This window comes from Cervus elaphus, chromosome 12, assembly GCF_910594005.1.
Source record: "Cervus elaphus chromosome 12, mCerEla1.1, whole genome shotgun sequence".
Classification (NCBI taxonomy): Eukaryota; Metazoa; Chordata; class Mammalia; order Artiodactyla; family Cervidae; genus Cervus; species Cervus elaphus.
The window spans coordinates 27,150,703-27,171,386 of record NC_057826.1 but is presented as its reverse complement, the minus strand read 5'-3'; the positions used below and the strand labels follow the sequence as shown (position 1 = coordinate 27,171,386).

At 37.0% G+C, this 20,684-nt stretch overlaps 1 protein-coding gene across 1 annotated transcript in view; it reads right to left on the bottom strand.

Annotated features, from left to right (window-relative positions):
- Positions 1 to 20,684, bottom strand: part of KCNH5 (potassium voltage-gated channel subfamily H member 5) — a 348,488-nt gene that overhangs the window by 132,671 nt on the left and 195,133 nt on the right. The window contains exon 8 of the mRNA XM_043920302.1: positions 789 to 988. Within this exon, the coding sequence (XP_043776237.1) occupies positions 789 to 988 (200 nt within the window). The remainder of the gene's footprint in view (positions 1 to 788; positions 989 to 20,684) is intronic.

Below are 20,684 nucleotides of genomic sequence, written 5' to 3'. Positions count from 1 at the left end.
TAAAGCCTTCATCAATGCTTATAAAGTGAAATATCTCAAGATCAGTTTTCTCTAAAATTCTTATATGCAAGCCCTACTTGTCATTCTCTACATTAGATGTGAATCAGCTGGGTATAGGATGTGAGGACTTTTTAATTTGACTTTATTTATCATGAGAGAACTTTGATTTCTTCTTTCACCCTGGTATAAGTTAGATGGGAAAAATTTAGAGATTCCATGAAAAGACAAGAAAGAAATTAGGACTGTCAGGTGGATTACAGAGGTGGTATTCATTTCATAAGTTTTGTAAGGAAATGGGGAAAACAAAGAATTTTAAGTTGCATTATAAAACATAGAAGAGAGAGAAGAGGAATTTAAGTAGAGGATAAAATAGAAGACATATAATCTTTTAGTTATAAGCAAGGACGTTTCCAAATTTTAAGTGGGCAAAGTATGAAAAGAGAAATCAGGAATAAAATCTAGCAGGAGAAATGTCAACACTGCTAGCATTTTTGAGGAATTTGGAAAATTATTGAGTGGTAATGAGAGTGTTTTAGGCAAATGAAGTAATTAGTTGTTTTCAGGAACCACAATCCCTAAATTAAGTGTGATGACTACTGGTACTAATTGATGATTAATGGTTGACCGCTTTCTATCTTCTAAGTGCTAAATAATATGATTGATTGATATTTGCTTGTGAAATACAGAATAACAATAATATACAAGTAATACATAAGTGACAGTTACATGCATCTGAAAATCCTATTGAAACATAAAATAAGTAACAAAATGGTTATAATAATCCATACCTTTTCTGTGTCAATGCCTTTTGACATGGACCATGTCGAGACAATATAATCCATGACTCGTTCACTAAGGCCTTTGGGGACCTGATACAGTTTCAGAAAGTCCCGTACATTATTCAGCATCTCATGGTATCGGTTGGTGTTGGCATACATTTGCTGGAAAATTGTGGTAACATTTCCAAAAATAGTTGCATAAAGAAGAGCTGAAAGAGAAGAAATGATGAAAATAAAACAAATATCCCAAGTGAAAATAAATGATATGAATACTGGTCAGATCAATAAATTATCTGACAGAGATACCTTAACAAACTTTTCAGGATTATGCATGATAACCCCCTGAGAAGAGTGTCTAGAATTTGGTGTTCACTCAGTAAATCTTATCTTAATATGATAAACATGATTTTATGAGTGACCACCAGCTAGTCAATTTAGTAAAACATGATGGTGATTGATAGATTTCATGAAGAATTAGATGATCCAAGTTTATGATTTGCCTCTTAGCCTTATCACTAAAATTATCCTCCAGCCCTGTCTTCCTGAATGAAGCTTAATCAATTTAAAATTTTGAGGAATTGACGATTCATTTTAGAAATATATGCTCATTCTCATTGCATGCTTCTTCCAGCTTTTGGAATATTTTCCTGCTTATCAATATTTTTGACAGAATATCAAAAATATAGGATGAAAAGACAAATCAAGGTGTTTCATTTCTAGAAGATTCTAGGAAGAAACAGGATTGGAATTAACAGCTAAAATAAAACTTTGGGAGTGCCTATAATTTACACTTATTAAATTTATGTCAGAAATCCAGTACTGTAAGGATTTTTCTACTTCATTATTTTAATTAAGAATAAAGTAACTTGTAACCTGCAAACCACTGTTATCTATCTATAAGAGCTAAAGAAAAGTATAAGGTGCTTTAATGCCCCTGATTGCTACTTCCTCCATCAACCAATAATTTACCAACTCCTCTTTCTCCAAATTTATCAGGTTACTAATGTTGACCTGATCTTGAAAAAACTTTTAAAAGCAGATGAGTTCAGAGCCAAATCAACACATCTTCAATCACACACCACTTCTAACCTATCCTGTCCTTTTAGTTTTATCCCTTAACAGTAAGCTCTTTTGAAAAGAAGGCAGTATTTTATTCCCTTTAATATTCAGTAAAACTATGTTTAATAACCATACTCATTCCAAAAGCATTTCACAAACAGGTAGAATATCAGACAATGATCACTTCCATTCTTATTCCTCTAAGCATTTGAAAAAATTATTCCTCTGAACAAAAAGTACAAACTGTTTCATTTCACAGTTTCATCAATCAAATCCCACTTGATGGAAAGAGTATAACATCAAACCAGTGAAGCAACTTAAGATCCTCAATCTATTTTCAGAAAATCACTTGTTTTCTTTAAGAACAGTGGCTCTTTGAGCATAACAAATTAAAATTGCACAATAGGAAGTTATGATTTTACAAGCAGTTACTCAGATTCTTTTTAAATCACTTTTTAGGGGTTTTTTTGTTTGTTTGTTTTTATGGGAGTTTTTGCTATTATTTTGGGATGTTGGTGTCAGCACAGAACAATTTTTAAGATAGACAATATTTTGTTAAATCTAAGTAGGAAGACTATAATGCTGACACTTCTCAACAAGATCTTTAAATTGTTGAATATTTATATTTACAAACAACAAAAAAGTAGAGGTAATCACAGACTTAAAACTCTATTCCTCATTGTTGGTATTAAGAAAGACAAGAGCAGAAATAATGTGAACAAACTAATGGTAGAAGAATCATATAACAAATATGGAATTTTGAATTTCCAAGAAGGTGACATGAAGGGAGTTTATGTTTTTAAAATAATGAGCTTTTCACAGGTTAATTAAATAATGCTACAGTCATGCTTTTTAATAGCCCCCAGCTACTTTAAGATGTCAATGAATATTACAGAACTATTATCTTGACACGTTCAACTTGTTTGGCTCCCTAAGATGCTTGTAATACGCTATATTTGCCAAAGTGTCTTACCACTGCCTTTTAGTTAAACAAATTACTACACATTTCATCTTTTGGGGTACATTAAATATGCATACATTCTAGTCATATGAATAGCTTAAGCACTGAAATATGAATAAAACTGTCAATGTATTTGCAGTTTTCAACATTAATAAATGAAGGATATAATCAGCATCCCATTAAGCTGGATATATTACAAAAATATCTTCTGCCTCTAGCTTTCATGTGAGTGTGGTGTCCTACACTGAGTAAGACTAATCAAGGTCATAAATTAAGGTAAGACATTCAACTATATACATATAATTATGTGTATACATATATGTATATGTAATATATGTAATTTATATGTATAAATATGCATGCATATTTGTACATACGTATTTGTAATATGTGTAATACATATATGTGTATACATACATAATACATACATAATTATGTATATAATTTTTTACTTTGAAATGTTATAAAAATTAGCAGAAAGCTCACATATACCCACATGTAGCTCTTTCAGTTATGACATCCTACAGAGACATTACTTTGCCAACAAAGGTCCATCTAATCAAGGCTATGGTTTTTCCAGTGGTCATGTATGAATGTATGGTCATGTATGGAATATAAAGAAAGCTGAGCGAAGAATTGATGCTTTTGAACTGTGGTGTTGGAGAAGACTCCTGAAGTCCCTTGGACTGCAAGGAGATCCAACCAGTCCATCCTAAAGGAGATCAGTCCTGAGTGCTCACTGGAGGGACTGATATTGAAGCTGAAACTCCAATACTTTGGCCACCTCATGTGGAGAATTGACTCATTGGAAAAGACCCTGATGCTGGGAAAGATTGAGGGCAGGAGCAGAAGGGGACAACAGATGAGATGGTTGGATGGCATCACCAACTCAATGGACATGGGTTTGGGTGGACTCTGGGAGTTGGTGATGGACAGGGGGGCCTGGTGTGCTGTGGTTCATGGGGTCACAAAGAGTCGGACACGACTGAGCAACTGAACTGAACTGAACAGAACTATAAGAATCTGCCTGCCAATGCAGGAGATGTAAGAGATGCAAGTTCAGTCCCTGGGTCGAGAAGATCACCTGGAGGAGGAAATAGCAACCCACTCAATATTCTTGCCTGGAGAATCCCATGAACAGAATTGGAGGGCTACAGTCCATGGGGTCACAAAGAGTCGGACATGACTTAGTGACTGAACAACAAAAACAAATAGACATTATATTTAACTAGTATTTTACATGCAGTCATTTTTGAGGTATACAACTTTATATAAGTTCTATCATCTGTACAAATCTATGTAATATATGTATATTTTTAAAAAGAGAAATCAGTTCTTCTTTAAAAATATTTTCAACATTTAGGACTAGTGCACATTTTATAAAATATGGTGACAGCAAGTATGACATTCCATGGCAAGCAACAATACTGCTTCCCACCACAGTTTGTGTTCACAGGATAAATGAGTACATCCTTAAGGAAAGTGACCCTGGAACATGACACCTGACAAAGAAAGAAATCGATCTCAATAGAAACTAGCTCTATACTGCTAACTCCCAAAGTAATAACCTCTCTCTTGAATTACAGATATACAGATATTCTTGAATGTCTAATGCCATTCAAATCTAATGTGTTCAAAAGAGAATTCATTTAACACTACCTTCTCTTCAACAACCAAGTGCATATTTCATCTCATTAAATTGCAAAGCCATACCTATTTGCTCAGACTAAAGCTACAGAGTCTTTCTTCAATTCACTCCTTGATTCATCTAATCTACTCCATTATCAATTCCTATTGGCTCTACCTTCAAAATAGAGCCTCAATTCAACTTTTTCTCACCACCTCTACCAGCATCCTTGTCTCCTTTAAGACATGCTTTCCCACTGACTAGCGATGTGTCTTTGGACCAGTTCCTAGAGCTCTCGAGAATTCTATTTCCTGTCTTACAGCTTTACAGTTACTCTAGACTCTTTACAAAGGAGTTGTGCTAAGTAAGATAACTCATATAAAATAGTTTTAAGAGTCCAATAGGGAGTAAGCATCCATCAAATGTTATGTATATATCATCATCATCTTCATGGAAATAGCTTCCAAACAATTGACTTTCACTCAGCAGAAAAAACAAACCCTTCCTTCAGCATCAGTCTCCACCCTGTATTACGTCTTTGTTCCTAAACTTATTCATCACTACTTTAATTTATATGACATATTTATCTGTTGATATCTACCTTCCCAATTAGAAATGCAAAATCCGTAAGTACTAGCCTGGCCTTGTCCTTTCTCTTTTGCTCACTGCTGTATTTCCAGAACAAAGATCAGTTCCTGAAACATTATAGGTATTTAAATACTTTCTTTCAGTGAGCTGACACACCAAAAACCTAGGAAACATTTTCTTCAGAAACATTCTTTTTTTCAAGTCAAAGTTTCACTACTGGTGACACAAAAACATAGAAGTACACATTATTAATGCACATGAGAGAATAAAATGTTGAGAAGCTAAGGTGATACATGTCCTGGCCATATTAAGATAGTTAAATGCATTGGGAAGGCCTATTGTCATTCATCAAGCACGAATGCTCTTGCTTGGCCTGGCAAGGTTTGTAGGGAACTATTATATAATTTTACACTTTGAATGGGATGCCACAGAGGTAATTTTCCTACTTTACTACTAATAATTTGATTGACCAGTTAAAATTTGTTAAGCCTCTTTTTATATGCTCTCCTGTAGCCTTTTAAGCTTAAGTCAATTTAAGACAAGCCAGTTTTACTAGCTTATCATATTTAAGTGCTTCCCTCGTGGCTCAGCTGGTAAAGAATCTGCCTACAATATGGAAGACCTGGGTTCGATCCCTGGATTGGGAAAATCCCCTGGAGGAGGGAAAGGCTCCCACTCCAGTATTCTGGCCTGGAGAATTCCATGGACTGTATAGTCCATGAGGTGGCAAAGAGCTGGACGTGAATGAGTGATTTTCACGTCATATTTAAAGACTTGGTAATTCTGACATATATACTGGTAAATGTCTTATCTAAAAAGTCTTATAGTTTCCTTATTCACCACAAGGGGATTATTTTAAAGAGAATTATGTTAGATTTAAGATGGCTACAATTCTCTGACATTCCTTCAATAGACAGCCAGGGTCTTTTTTCCTTTCCCCTGAAATTAGGCATACTCTATTAACTATTTTACTAACAGACTATGGTAACTATAATCACATGCTGATATCTGGGCCCATACCTTAAGAAACTAGGAAAAAAAAAAAAGAAACTAGAAATTTCTAATTACTCACTACTAAAATGCCTTCTAAAATAACTAGAATATAGTTTCTGTGTTGTGAGAGAGCCTGAATATTCTTCTGGAAAGGCCCACATGGAGAGAAATCAAGGTCCCTGGCCAAGAGTTTTGGCTGAACTCCCAGCTAAACACTGGCCTTAGGCTGAACAATTTAAAACAGGGATATAAGAAGACATTTCTGATAACACTTAAGGCAGGGTGGATGGTTCAACCATCACTTCCCCTTCTATTTATATTCATAATTAATAATGATAGTTAAGACAGGAAGGAAAATGTCCTATCAATCTATGATTCCATATGCAACACATAGCTTGACAACATCAGCTTACTAGCCACATATCTGGCTGAGCCAACTAAAAAGTGAATTTTTCAGACCCACTCAAGCAAACCCAGTGATAAGATATGTGCCAGAAATAAGTCATGACTTCCTAGCCTTGCACAAATTATAGATTCATGAGTGAAATAAATGGCTATTCTGGTTTTGAGCCACTAATTTTGATTAGTTATGCAACTCTAATATTCTAATAAACAGTTTTATTAATAGTTGATTCTCAACTTATTAGTAAACCTGAGAGAGGAGAGTAGCAAGTTCCTTAGGATACACTTCAGTCTAGTAGCATATTTAGGAAAAAGAAATTTTAATATATTTTATTGAATATATTTTAATATTCAAAAACATTCATTATTTTTATAATATAAACATTGAAGTCATGAATTAATGTTTTCAAAAAGAAAAAAGTTTAAATGATTTAATAATATCATATAACTTAATCCCAGATTCCATTCATGCATTGTTTAATTCCATGGATATTTATTGAACATCTATTATATGCCTCCACAACAATAGTCACTAAGGATAAAACATAATCTCTGTTCTCAAGTAGTACTCACTACTTCCAAAGGAGAAGTATTAATCTTTAATTCTCCAAAATCATATCCTTTGAAAGAAAACTAATGATCATCATATCCTTTTCATAGTTTACAAAAATTTACAAACGAACTTATACTGATACCAAGTATATAAATTAAGTATAGTTTATTTCTCAGGGTTAAACAACCAGCAGAGTCAAACAATCTGTATTGAGCTAATTAATTGTAACTTTACCTACACTCTTATAAATTGCACAGAATAACAGATCAGATGATGATATCCAGTTCTCTGAATAAATTATGTTCTCAGTCACTTCATTTTGTTTGCTCCTTAGGTCACGCTGCAGCCATTCACCTTCTTATGAACAGTTTATATTTTTTAGACTTTTTGTGCGCATTCATGTTGACATCAAACATTTATTTTTCCTAGTTATCTTTCTTTTACAAATCTTGGCAAGTAATCATTAGCCTTAGACTATGTGGTTTAAAATACTTACGTGAGAATGCATTTCTGGTAAGCATTAAAGCCACATAAGTGGTTCAACCATCATTTCCATTCCTATTTCTATTTACTAAAGTCTACCTTTAACAAATGAAATTTAAGACATGGAAGGAAAATGTTCCACCAAAATATGATTGTATATGTATCACATAGCCTGTTAAAACACTTGAAATCACTCCAAGTGGCTGAACAAAGTGAAGCTGATCATCCGGCTCCAATTTCGAAGTTTTATTCTCCTTTCAGTTGTCTCATGATGGCTTCAGGTTTCCCTGGATGCTGTTTTGCAATGACCCATAAAAGGAAGCACCCTCCAGGCATCAGTTATGAACCAGATGTTTTCTCTTTCCCAGTATTCACTTAATCCATGTCCCTTTCACCTAGTACCTGAACCGTGCCAACTATCTTGCTAGAAATTAATTTCATTAATTACTTGATGTTAAGTACTAAATATTGAAAACTGTTTGATACACTATCTCTCTTAGGGATGTTGGCATTTTGAAGGAGGAATTCCAGGTAAAACAATGAATTGACTGAATCATCATTAGAATCAATGTTCAACTAGTAAGATAAGTTGACACAGAGAAGAAAACATTTGTTAACTTTATCAAATTATAGCAAGATATTGGAAAGATTTCAATAGCTTTCAGCGGATACCATGATCATCATGAAAACTGACTACATCAAACTAGTTTCAATAATTACACATGTGCACGCTAAGTTGCTTCAGTTGTGTCTGACTCTTTGCAACCCCATGGACTGTAGCCCTCCAGGCTCCCCTGTCCATGGAATTCTCCAGGCAAGAATGTGGGAATGGGTTGCCTTCCTTTCCTCCAGGTATCTTCTCAACCCAGGGATCAAACCAGTGTCTCTTACATCTCCTGTGCTGGCAGGCAGTTTCTTTATCACTAGAGCCACCTGAGAAGCCTGCAATAATTATACGGCAATGCTTACTATTTTTATTGAAGTGTAATTAATTTACATAATACTCTCAGATATGCAGGCTTCCCTGATATCTCAGTTGGTAAAGAATCCACCTGTAATGCAGGAGACCCTGGTTCAATTCCTGGGTCAGGGAGATCCACTGGAAAATGGATAGGCTACCCACTCAAGTATTCTTGGACTTCCCTTATGACTCAGCTGGTAAAGAATCCGCCTGCAATGCAGGAGACCTGGGTTCAATTCCTGGATTGGGAAGATTTTTCTGGAGAAGGGAAAGGCTACCCACTCCAGTATTCTGGCCTGGAGAATTCCGTGAACTATATAGTCCATGGAGATGCAAAGACTCAGACATGACTGAGCAACTTTCACTGCTCACTACAATGTGAGCTATTTATATATTTTGGATATTAACTCCTTTCCAGCCATATCATCTGTAAATATTTTCTCCCATTGAGTGTGTTGTTGTTTCATTTTGTCAATGGTTTCTTTAGCTGTGTAAAAGCTTTTAAGGTTAATTAGGGTCCATTTGTTTAGCTTTGCTTTTGTTTTCTTTACTTTAGGGGACAGATCCAAAAAAAAATATTATGTCCAAAAGTGTTCTGCCTGTTTTCTTCTAGGAGTTTTGTGGTTTCTAGTCTTACATTTAGGTCTTTAGTCCATTTTGAATTTATTTTTGAATATAGCATGAAGAAATGTTCTTATCTCATTCTTTTAACTGTCATGTTTTCCTGGCACCACCTCCTGAAGAGTCTTTTCTGCATTGTATATACTTGCCTTCTTTGTCTAAGATTAATTGACCTTATGTGTGTGGGTTAATTTCTAAGTTTTCTATTTATTCTATTGATCTATGTGTCTGTTTTGTGGCAGAATCATACTGTCTTGATTATTATATCTTTGTAACACAGTCTGGAAACAAAGAATCTATATTACAGGGAAGCTGTAATATAGTTTGAAAACAGTCTGATACTTATAGCTCTGTCCTTGTTTCTCAATATAGCTTTGACAATTAAGAATCTTCTGTGGTTCCATATTAATTTTAGGACTATTCATCCTAATTCTGCGAAATCTGTAGATTGCTTTGGGTAGAATGATCATTTTAACAATATTAATTCTTCCAATCCAAGAGAATGGGCTCTTTAAATTTACTTCTGTCATCTTCAGTTTCTTCCATTAAGTATTTTGTTGTTTTCGGAGTTCAGTTCTTTCACCACCTTGGTTAATTTTATTCCTAGTTATTTTACTCTTTTTGATAGAATCTTAAATAGGATAATTTTCTCTTTCTTATAGGTCATTATTGGTATGTAAAAAGATAGCAGACTTCTGCATATTAATCCCATGTCCTGCAACTTGACTGAATTCATTTATTAGTTATATTTTCAGGATCAATGATCTAAATGTAAGATGAGAAACTATAAAACTCTTAGAGGAAAACATAGGCAGAACACTCTCTGACATAAATCACAGCAAGATCCTCTATGAAAAACTGTCAGAGTAATGGAAATAAAAACAAAAATAAACAAATGGGACAAAATTAAACTTAAAAGTTTTACACACTGAAGGAAACCATAAGCAAGGTAAAAAGACAGCCTTCAGAATGGGAAAAAGTAATAGTAAATGAAACAACTGACAAAGTATTAATCTCCAAAATATACAAGCAGCTCAATACCAGAAAAATGAACAACTCAATCAAAAAGGGGGCCAAAGAACTAAACAGACCATTCTCCAAAGAAGACATACAGATGACTAATAAACACGTGAAAAGATGCTCAATATCACTCATTATTCAGTTCAGTTCGATTCAGTCACTCAGTTGTGTCCACTCTTTGTGACCCCATGAACCGCAGCACACCAGGCCTCCCTGTCCATCACTAACTCCCAGAGTCCACCCAAACTCATGATCATTGAGTCAGTGATGCCATCCAACCATATTATCCTCTACTGTCCCCTTCTACTCCTGCCCTCAATCTTTCCCAGCATCAGGGTCTTTTCCAATGAGTCAGCTCTTTGCATCAGGTGGCCAAAGTACTGGAGTTTCAACTTCAACATCAGTCCTTCCAGTGAACACCCAGGACTGATCTCCTCTAGGATGGACTGGTTGGATCTCCTTGCAGTTCAAAGGACTCTTAAGAGTCTTCTCCAACACCACAGTTCAAAAGCATCAATTTTCCAGTGCTCAGCTTTTATCACAGTCCAACTCTCACATCCATACATGACCACTGGAAAAACCATAGCCTTGACTAGATGGACCTTTGTTGGCAAAGTAATGTCTCTGCTTTTTAATATGCTGTCTAGGGTGGTCATAACTTTCCTCCCAAAGAGTAAGTGTCTTTTAATTTCATGGCTGCAATCACCATCTGCAATGATTCTGGAGCCCAAAATAATAGTCTGACACTGTTTCCACTGTTTCCCCATCTATTTCCCATGAAGTGATGGGACCAGAAGCCATGATCTTGGTTTTCTGAATGTTGAGCTTAAGCCAACTTTTTCACTCCCCTCTTTCACTTTCATCAAGAGGATTTTTAGTTCATCTTCACTTTCTGCCTTAAGGGTGGTGTCATCTGCATATCTGAGGTTATTGATATTTCTCTGGGCAATCTTGATTCCAGCTTGTGCTTCATCCAGCCCAGCATTTCTCATGATGTACTCTGCATATAAGTTAAATAAGCAGAGTGACAATATACAGCCTTGACATATATTTGGAACATATATTTTCCTATTTGGAACCAGTCTGTTGTTCCATGTCCAGTTCTAACTGTTGCTTCTTGACCTGCATACAGATTTCTCAAGAGGCAGGTCAGGTGGTCGGGTATTCCCATCTCTTTCAGAATTTTCCAGTTTATTGTAATCCACACAAAGGCTCTGGCATAGTCAATAAAGCAGAAATAGATGTTGTTTTGGAACTCTCTTGCTTTTTCGATGATCCAGCAGATGTTGGCAATTTGACCTCTGGTTTCTCTGCCTTTTCTAACAGCAGCTTGAACATCTGGAAGTTCACAGGTCAGCTTCTCCAAGCTGAAGCCTGGCTCAGAGAATTTGGGGCATTATTTTACTAGCGTGTGAGATGAGTGCAATTGTGTGGTAGTTTAGCATTCTTTGGCATTGCCTTTCTTTGGGATTGGAATGAAAACTGACCTTTTCCAGTCTTGTGGCCACTTCTGAGCTTTCCAAATTTGCTGACATATTGAGTGCAGCACTTTCACAGCATCATCTTTCAGGATGTGAAATAGCTCCACTGGAATTCCATCACCTCCACTAGCTTTGTTCGTAGTGATGCTTTCTAAGGCCCACTTGACTTCATATTCTAGGATCTCTGGCTCTAGGTGAGTGTGAATGATCACACCATCGTGATTATCTAGGTCACGAAGATCTTTTTTTTTTTTTTTACAGTTCTGTGTATTCTTGCCATCTCCTCTTAATATCTTCTGCTTTTGTTAAGTCCATACCATTTCTATCCTTTATTGAGTCCATCTTTGCATGAAATTTTCCCTTGATATCTCTCATTTTCTTGAAGGGATCTCTAGTCTGTCCCATTAATTGTTTTCCTCTATTTGTTTGCATTGATCACTCAGGAAGGCTTTCTTATCTCCCCTTTCTATTCTTTGGAACTCTGCATTCAAATGGGTATATCTTTCCTTTTCTCCTTTGCTTTTCACTTCTCTTCTTTTCACAGCTATTTCTAAGGCCTCCTCAGACAGTCATTTTGCCTTTTTGCATTTCTTTTTCTTGGGGATGATCTTGATTTCTGTCTCCTGTACAATGTCACAAACATCTGTCCATAGTTCATCAGGCACTCTGTCTATAAGATCTAGTCCCATAAATTTATTTCTCACTTCCACTGTATAGTCATAAGGGCTTTGATTTAGGTCATACCTCAATTAGGTCATACTTTGATTTAGGTCTAGTGGTTTTCTCCACTTTCTTCATTTTCAGTCTGAATTTGGCAATAAGGAGTTCACGATCTGAGCCATAGTCACCTCCCGGTTTTGTTTTTGCTGACTGTATAGACCTTCTCCATCTTTTGCTGCAAAGAATATAATCAATCTGATTTCAGTGTAGACCATCTGGTGATGTCCATGTGTAGAGTCTTCTCTTGTGTTGTTGGAAGAGGGTGTTTGCTATGACCAGTGCATTCTCTTGGCAAAACTGTTAGCCTTTGCCCTGCTTCATTCTGTACTCCAAGGCCAAATTTGCCTGTTACTCCAGGTGTTTCTTGCATTCCAGTCCCCTATAATGCAAAGGACATCTTTTGGGAGTGTTAGTTCTAGAAGGTCTTGTAGGTCTTCTTAGAACCAGTCAACTTCAGCTTCTTCAGCATTACTGGCTGGGGCAGCAGCTGCCACAGCACAGGAGCAACTGAGAGGAGCTACCCCACGTCCAAGGTCAGGACCAGTGGCTGCGCTTCACTGGAGCAGCTGTGAGGATATACCCCATGTCCAAGGTCGGGAGCAGAGGCTGTGCTTCACTGGAGCAGACGTGAAGAGATACCCCACATCCAAGGTAAGAGAAACCCGAGTAGGATGGTAAGTGCTGACAGAGGGCATCAGAGGGCAGACAAACTGAAACCACAATCACAGACAACTAGCTAATCTGATCACAGGACCACAGCCTTGTCTAACTCAGTGAAACTAAGCCATGCCGTGTGGGGCCAACCAAGACGGACGGGTCATGGTGGAGAGGTCTGACAGAATGTGGTCCACAGGAGAAGGGAATGGCAAACCACTTCAGTATTCTTGCCTTGAGAACCCCATGAACAGTATGAAAGGCAAAAAGATAAGACAAGGAAAGATGAACTCCCCAGGTGGGTAGGTGCCCAATATGCTACTGGAGATGAGTGGAGAAATAACTTCAGAAAGAATGAAGGGATGCAGCCAAAGCAAAAACAACACCCAGTTGTGGATGTGACTGGTGATAGAAGCAAGGTTCGATGCTATAAAGAGCAATATTGCATAGGAACCTGGAATGCTAGGTCCATGGATCAAAGCAAATTGGAAGTGCTCAAACAGGAGATGGCAAGAGTGAACATCAACATTCTAGGAATCAGCGAACTAAGATAGACTGGAATGGGTGAATTTAACTCAGATGACCATTATATCTACTATTGTGGGCAGGAATCCCTTAGAAGAAATGGAGTAGCCATCATAGTCAACAAAAGAGTCTGAAATGCAGTACTTGGATGCAACCTCAAAAACGACAGAATGATCTCTGTTCGTTTCAAAGGCAAACCATTCAATATCACAGTAATCACTAATTATTAGAGGAATGCAAATAAAAAAACCACAATGAGGTATCATCTCATGCTTGTCAGAATGGCCATCATCAAAAAGTCTACAAACAATAAATTCTGGAGAGGGTGTGGAGAATAGGGAACCCTCTTACACTGTTGGTGCGAATGCAAACTGGTACGACCACTATGGAGAACAGTGTGGAGCTACCTTAAGAAACTGGGAATAGAACTGCCATATGACCCAGGAATCCCACCACTGAGGAAAAGCCCTGAGGAAACCAGAATTGAAAGAGACACATGGCTTACTTCACTCTGTAAGCCAGAAAGATAAAGAACATTACAGCATACTAACACATATATATGGAATTTAGAAAGGTGATAACGATAACCCTATATGCAAAACAGAAAAAGAGACACAGAAATACAGAACAGACTTTTGAACTTTGTGGGAGAATGTGAGGGTGGGATATTTCAAAAGAACAGCATGTATACTATCTATGGTGAAACAGATCACCAGCCCAGGTGGGATGCATGAGACAAGTGCTCCGGCCTGGTGCACTGGGAAGACCCAGAGGAATCGGGTGGAGAGGGAGGTGGGAGGGGGGATCGGGATTGGGAATACATGTAAATCCATGGCTGATTCATATCAATGTATGACAAAACCCACTGGAAAAAAAAAAATAAATAAAATAAAAAAAAAAAAGAAATGCATTTCTAATAAAATTCTAAAAAAAAAAAAAAGAAAGAGACACATGTCCTCCAATGTTCATTGCAGCACTGTTTACAATAGCTAGAACATGGACGCAATCTGGATGTCCACCGGCAGACAAATGGATTAGGAAGTTGTAGTACATATACACAATGGAATATTATTCAGTTATATAAAGGAACGCATTTGAGTCAATTCTAATGAGGTGGATGAAATTGGAGCCCACCATACAGAGTGAAGTAAGTCAGAAAGAGGAACACAAATACTGTATATTAACACATATATAAGGAATTTTACGGAGAAGGCAATGGCACCCCACTCCAGTATTCTTGTCTGGAAAATCCCATGGACAGAAGAGCCTGGTAGGCTGTAGTCCATGGGGTCGCTAAGAGTCGGACACGACCGAGGGACTTCACTTTCACTTTTCATGTATTGGAGAAGGAAATGGCAACCCATTCCAGTATTCTTGCCTGGAGAATCCCAGGGACGGGGGAGCCTGGTGGGCTGCCATCTATGGGGTCGCACAGAGTCGGACATGACTGAAGTGACTTAGCAGCAGCAGCAAGGAATTTTCAAAGATGGTAATGACAATCCTATATGCAAGGCAGCGAAAGAGGCACAGATGTAAAGAACAGACTTTTGGACTATGTAGGAGAAGGCAAGGATAGGACAATATGTGAGAATAATATTGAAACATGTGTATTACCATATGTAAAATAGATGACCAGTGCAAGTTCAATGTATGAAGCAGGGCATCCAAAGTCAGTGCTCTGGGACAACCCAGAGGGATGGGGTGGGGAGAGAGGTGTGATAGGAGTTCAGAATGGGGGGACACATGTGTACCTGTGGCTGATTCAAGGTGATATATTGCAAAAACTATCACAATATCATAAAGTAATTATCCTCCAATTAAAATAAATTATTTTTTTAAAGTGGGTTACTGACAAAAGCAGTCAACTAACATGAAAATATTAAAACAGCTAGTCTACACTCTGTACCTTATGGTGAAATGGTAAAATTAGTTTGTGTCTCTACAGAAGACATTAAATTGTATCAGTCAGTTTAGTCACTCAGTCATGTCTTACTCTTTGCGACCCCGTGGACTGCAGCATTCCAGGCTTCCCTGTCCATCACCAACTCCCAGGGCTTACTCAAACTCATGTCCATCGAGTCGGTGATGCCATCCAACCATCTCATTCTCTGCCATCCCCTGCTCCTCCTGTCTTCAATCTTTCCAAGGATCAGGGTCTTTTCACATGAGTCAGCTCTTTGAATCAGGTGGCCAAAGTATTGGAGTTTCAGCTTCAACATCAGTCTTTCCAGTGAATATTCAGGACTGATTTCCTTTAGGATTGACTGGTTGGATCTCCTTGCAGTTCAAGGGACTCTCAAGAGTCTTCTGCAACACCATAGTTCAAAGGCATCAATTCTTTGGCACTCATCTTTCTTTATAGTTCAACTCTCACATCCATACATGACCACTGGAAAAACCATAGCTTCGACTAGATGGACCTTTGTTGACAAAGTAATGTCTCTGCTTTTTAATACGCTGTCTAGGTTGGTCATAACTTCTCTTCCAAGGAGCAAGCATTTTTTAGTTTCATGGCTGCAGTCACCATCTGCAGTGATTTTGGAGCCCAAGAAGATAAAGTCTGACACTGTTTCCACTGTTTCCCCATTTATTTGCCATGACCTGTTGAGACCCAATGCCATGATCTTAGTTTTCTGAATGCTGAGTTTTAAGCAAACTTTTTCACTCTCCTATTTCACTTTCATCAAGAGATCACTTTCTGCCATAAGGGTGGTATCATCTGCACATCTGAGGTTATTGATATTTCTCCCAGCAATCTTGATTCCAGCTTGTGCTTCCTCTAGCCCAGCATTTCTCATGATGTACTATGCATATAAGTTAAATAAGCAGGGTGACAATATACAGCCTTGACAAACCTCTTCCCCGATTTGGAACTAGTCTGTTGTTCCATGTCCTGATCTAACTGTTGCTTCTTGACCTGCATACAGATTTCTCAGGAGGCAGGTCAGGTGATCTGGCATTCCCAGCTCTTGCAGAATTTTCCACAGTTTGTTGTGATCCACACAGTTAAAGGCTTTGGTGTAGTCAATAAAGCAGTAGTCAGAAGTCTTCTGGAACTCTCTTGCTTTTTCAAAAATCCAGCGGATGTTGGCAATTTGATCTCTGGTTCTGCCTTTTCTAAATCCAGCTTGAACATCTGGAAGTTCATGGTTCACTTACTGTTGATTCCTGGCTTGGAGAATTTTGAGCATTCCTTTGCTAGTGTGTGAGATGAGTGCAATTGTGCAGTAGTTTGAACAGTCTGTCCAAATTTAAATTCATTTAAATTGTATGCACATTGTCAAAATTTCTAAAAAGTTGTTTTAGCTATTTTATAATTATATTTATGTCTTTTTGGTATTAGCCAATAATTAGATTATGCATTAACATTCAAGTACACATTTATTAAGTGCTTACTGTGTGTAAATGCAATACTAAGCCCTGTGAAAGATATGAGAAATGCAGTTTTATATATATAATTTTATTTTTTGACTAATACTTAAAGCAGTTTAGTTGTAAAACTCTATGCTCAAGAATGATTATGAATTTTCTCATATTTCTTAAAAATCTTCCAAACAGTGTATCAGAAATCTGACAAAATATCACAATAAGAGGCTTGATCATTTAATAATAATAGAGTTGGCAAAATGTCCTGAAGGGTCAATAAGGTCAAAACTAAACAGGTAACTTACTTGTTACTGAAACTATTCTACATTAAAATCTTAGGTCAGCCTCATCATCGCTGACTTAACATTGCCCTTAACAACTTTCATTATTCTTTTCCCTTTAAGTAATGTTTATCTCCTTCACATTTAGTACACATTGATTCTTATCTTCTCCCTTATCTTAACTGTCTATAGAATTAATCAATCAAACCAACACTTTTTTGAGAGTGAAAGAGGGCAATCTTATTAGTTATGCTGGGACAACAAGGGTAAGGAGAGGTATCCCAGGTAAACCAGACACATCATGGGTGACTCCATGTTTATTCCAATTCCTTTCTCTATGGCCCCTTCCCTTACTACAAGAGACAAGGTCTGTGAGCTTGTAATAATCCCTTGCATCACAGCTCACTCTATGAAATTCTGTTCATTCATGGGATCTCAACTAACATCTGAACTCATATGTCTTCCCTGATTACATGCTGTATCATCTCATGACTTTAATGGCCTACACAATCACTTTATTTGGATAACTGTATCTATCAAACTGCCTGATGCAATGCCTAAAAGGAATCATGCCATTTCCTCCTAGCCTAGAATACTACTCTTCCCCAAACTGCTCTTTACATTCATTGGAATGGGCATGAAGCATAAAACCAAGGCTCTAGAAGCTAAAACCACTATGCTGCTTTTTTTGCTGAGACTGTATACAGAACTAATATAACTGGCCATGGGAGTTTAAAATGAACAGTGAAATTTTCTTTAATATGAGTGATATCAAAACAATATTTTCTAGAGAAGGAATGATGACTTGGTCAAGGTATAAGGAATTAGATTTGACATGCAGTCCAAAATTTGCAAAATTTATTCTTTGGAACACTATAATTCCCTGTGATGGTGACAGATGTTTGTCTTTAAAAAAAAGTTTCTGGATCAATAAGTTTTACATTAGTTCTCCCTCCTAGAATCCCAATTCACATTAGCATATCACAATGCATATTAGCATATCAAAAGCTTCAAGAAGCCTTGCAGTAAAGACACCATTCTTCATACTTGTTTGTTCTTAGAACCCTTTTTCTTCATTAAAAACCTTGTAACATTTTGCAGATCTCCATGCAAACCATTTCACAATCATTGCAGTAGATAGGAAGAAGCAGATGCAGGCATTGGAGCACAGGAGAAACTGTTGCCACAACCCCAGGATGCTAATACATGCCAGCAACTGAGGAAGCCATTTTAGCAAAACTAAAAACTGGTGTGCTACATCAACCCATGTCACAGGTTGATGGAGAGAAGGAACTAGTCATGAAAGGTAATACCAATCTGTAGGAAAAGCAAGAGTAGAAGTGCCAGCTGATGAAGTCAAACTCGAAATTGGTCAAAAAATAACCTAGGCAAATGGCAGACAGCAAGGTGAAGAAGAGTATGTGTGAGCAGACTGGGCTCCTTACTTTCTCTAGCCAAAGCTTGTTGAAGTTCTAGGCATAGACTTCCTGAAGTGCCCTGTCACTATGCTATGTGAGTCTTAAAGTGGCATTCCTTAATTGACTCTTGAGTCAATGTTTGATGAATAATGGATAAAAGGCAGAAAAAAGGCACATTTTTTATCATTTTAGACAAGCTTACTAGAGTGGGAAAAGATTACAACAGGCAAACAAGCTACCAGCTTGGATACCATCTCTGTGAAGCGAAAATGATGAGGATTTGGAAGATAAACCAAAAGACACGAAGAAGATTCAGCAATGCAGAGCAACCGAACTTAAGTCAGTGGACTCTGACACAGTTATGCTCTTACAGTCTTGGAGAACCTGAGAAGGACTGGCCATAACTTGACACTAATCAGTCTGTTTTTTCCTTTATGTTGATCTGTATCTTCTAAGTTCATTTTTTTTTCTTTTTGTAAATCACTTCTGCTGTATATCTTTAGCATCTCCACGTAAGTGTAAATTGATTAGGCATAAGAAAACATATTTTCCATGAATTGAACATTTCCCAGGAGAATCTTGTACACTGATTGGAGCAACAAATTAACTGATGTTAAGCAAGCACTATAAGCATGTATTTTATATATGATAGGGTACTTCCCTAACTTTTTTTAATGATAATATCTCATCCTATATTTAGACAGGATTGGATCTCTTAGTGAGTAATCACCAAGAGATTATAATGTGTAAGACAGTCATATCATCATCAAATTCAAAGAACAAATTCATGTAATAATATATAAAAACATGAAAAAATCCATCAGCTGGAAACTTAAAAAGCAGAATGCATTACTTCACTTATGATTCCTGGGAACTATCATTCCTAGAAACTCTGAGCATTCTATCTACAGAAACTTTGTAACCTCTGTCTTTGTATTAGGAGCTGGCTAAAGAGTAACAGTTAACTGCTTATAATGAATGGAGTCAACACAAACCTGTTAGGTCTATAAAAATAACATTGATTTAAAACATTTCAAAGGTTTTAATTCTAGATACTATAAAATTATCTTCATCTTTCTAATTTTCAAGATGGTATAGCCCATGAAACACTGTGTATCCATAAAACAGTGCATGATACGTTACTAAACTTCTCTATCTCCCACATGACTAGGTTTCATTTTTTTCTAATAACACTAGGTATGAAACGTTCACTTTTTCAATAAATCATTACTGCCAAAGTCTGACATGTATGGAATAAAGCCATACCAAGTTCATTTTATTGGGCACTTCACTGTGGCAGAAATGTCAGCTATAATAAACATGTGATGAAAAAGATTTTCAGGGCTCCCATCAGGTAGTACATAACCTGACAGTAGGTTAAAACTGAACATTTACATGAAAAGATTGGGTGAATGAGGCTGACAGCTGTCATTAACAATCTGAAGAAGAAATATGCTACCTAAGATTCCCTGGCTTTCACAGTTTACATGTGCTTTCACAATCCCATTTAATCCTTCTAACAAATATGGGCCTGGGCCTTACTCCCCCCATTTACAGATAAGAAATCTGCCTCTTCTCCCCACCCATACTACCACTGCTGTGGTTAAGCACTTATCACCTCTCAGCCCCCTGACTGACAGCCTTGCCAAAGATCATGTTCCAGTTGTAAGAACTGGATGATATTAAGCTTTTCTAGGGGAGAAAAGAATCTGAAAATACAGTTGCTTAACAATAACCAATTTTTACCTGCAGTTCACAACTACAGGGTGGATGTGGATCACAGAGTTCTCTGTGTTGTAACCAGCTTAAAGGCCTATAATGTGGCTCTTTCTGAATGAAATGGATGCCTTTTGTAATTAAGTCATTAGGCAAATTTGTAGAATTTATCTGATAATAAAAATTATAAACAAATCAGAGATTCAAGCACATATTGTATGCTATACAGCCTTGGGCCCTTGATAATGAGTTGTCCAACTGGTTAAATCACAGACTGTATATTTGGGGAGGATGGTTGTCTAATGTCCTGATATTTTGAATTTCATTAACTATTGTTTGGAGGCACTTAAAAAAGTGAACACTAATATTTTCTTTTCTGAGATTTAGAGTAGAAGAAAATACTACAATTTTGTATCTATTTATCATAAATCCAAAAATCCTACTCAATATTTTCTCCCAGTTAAAAGGATCAGGTG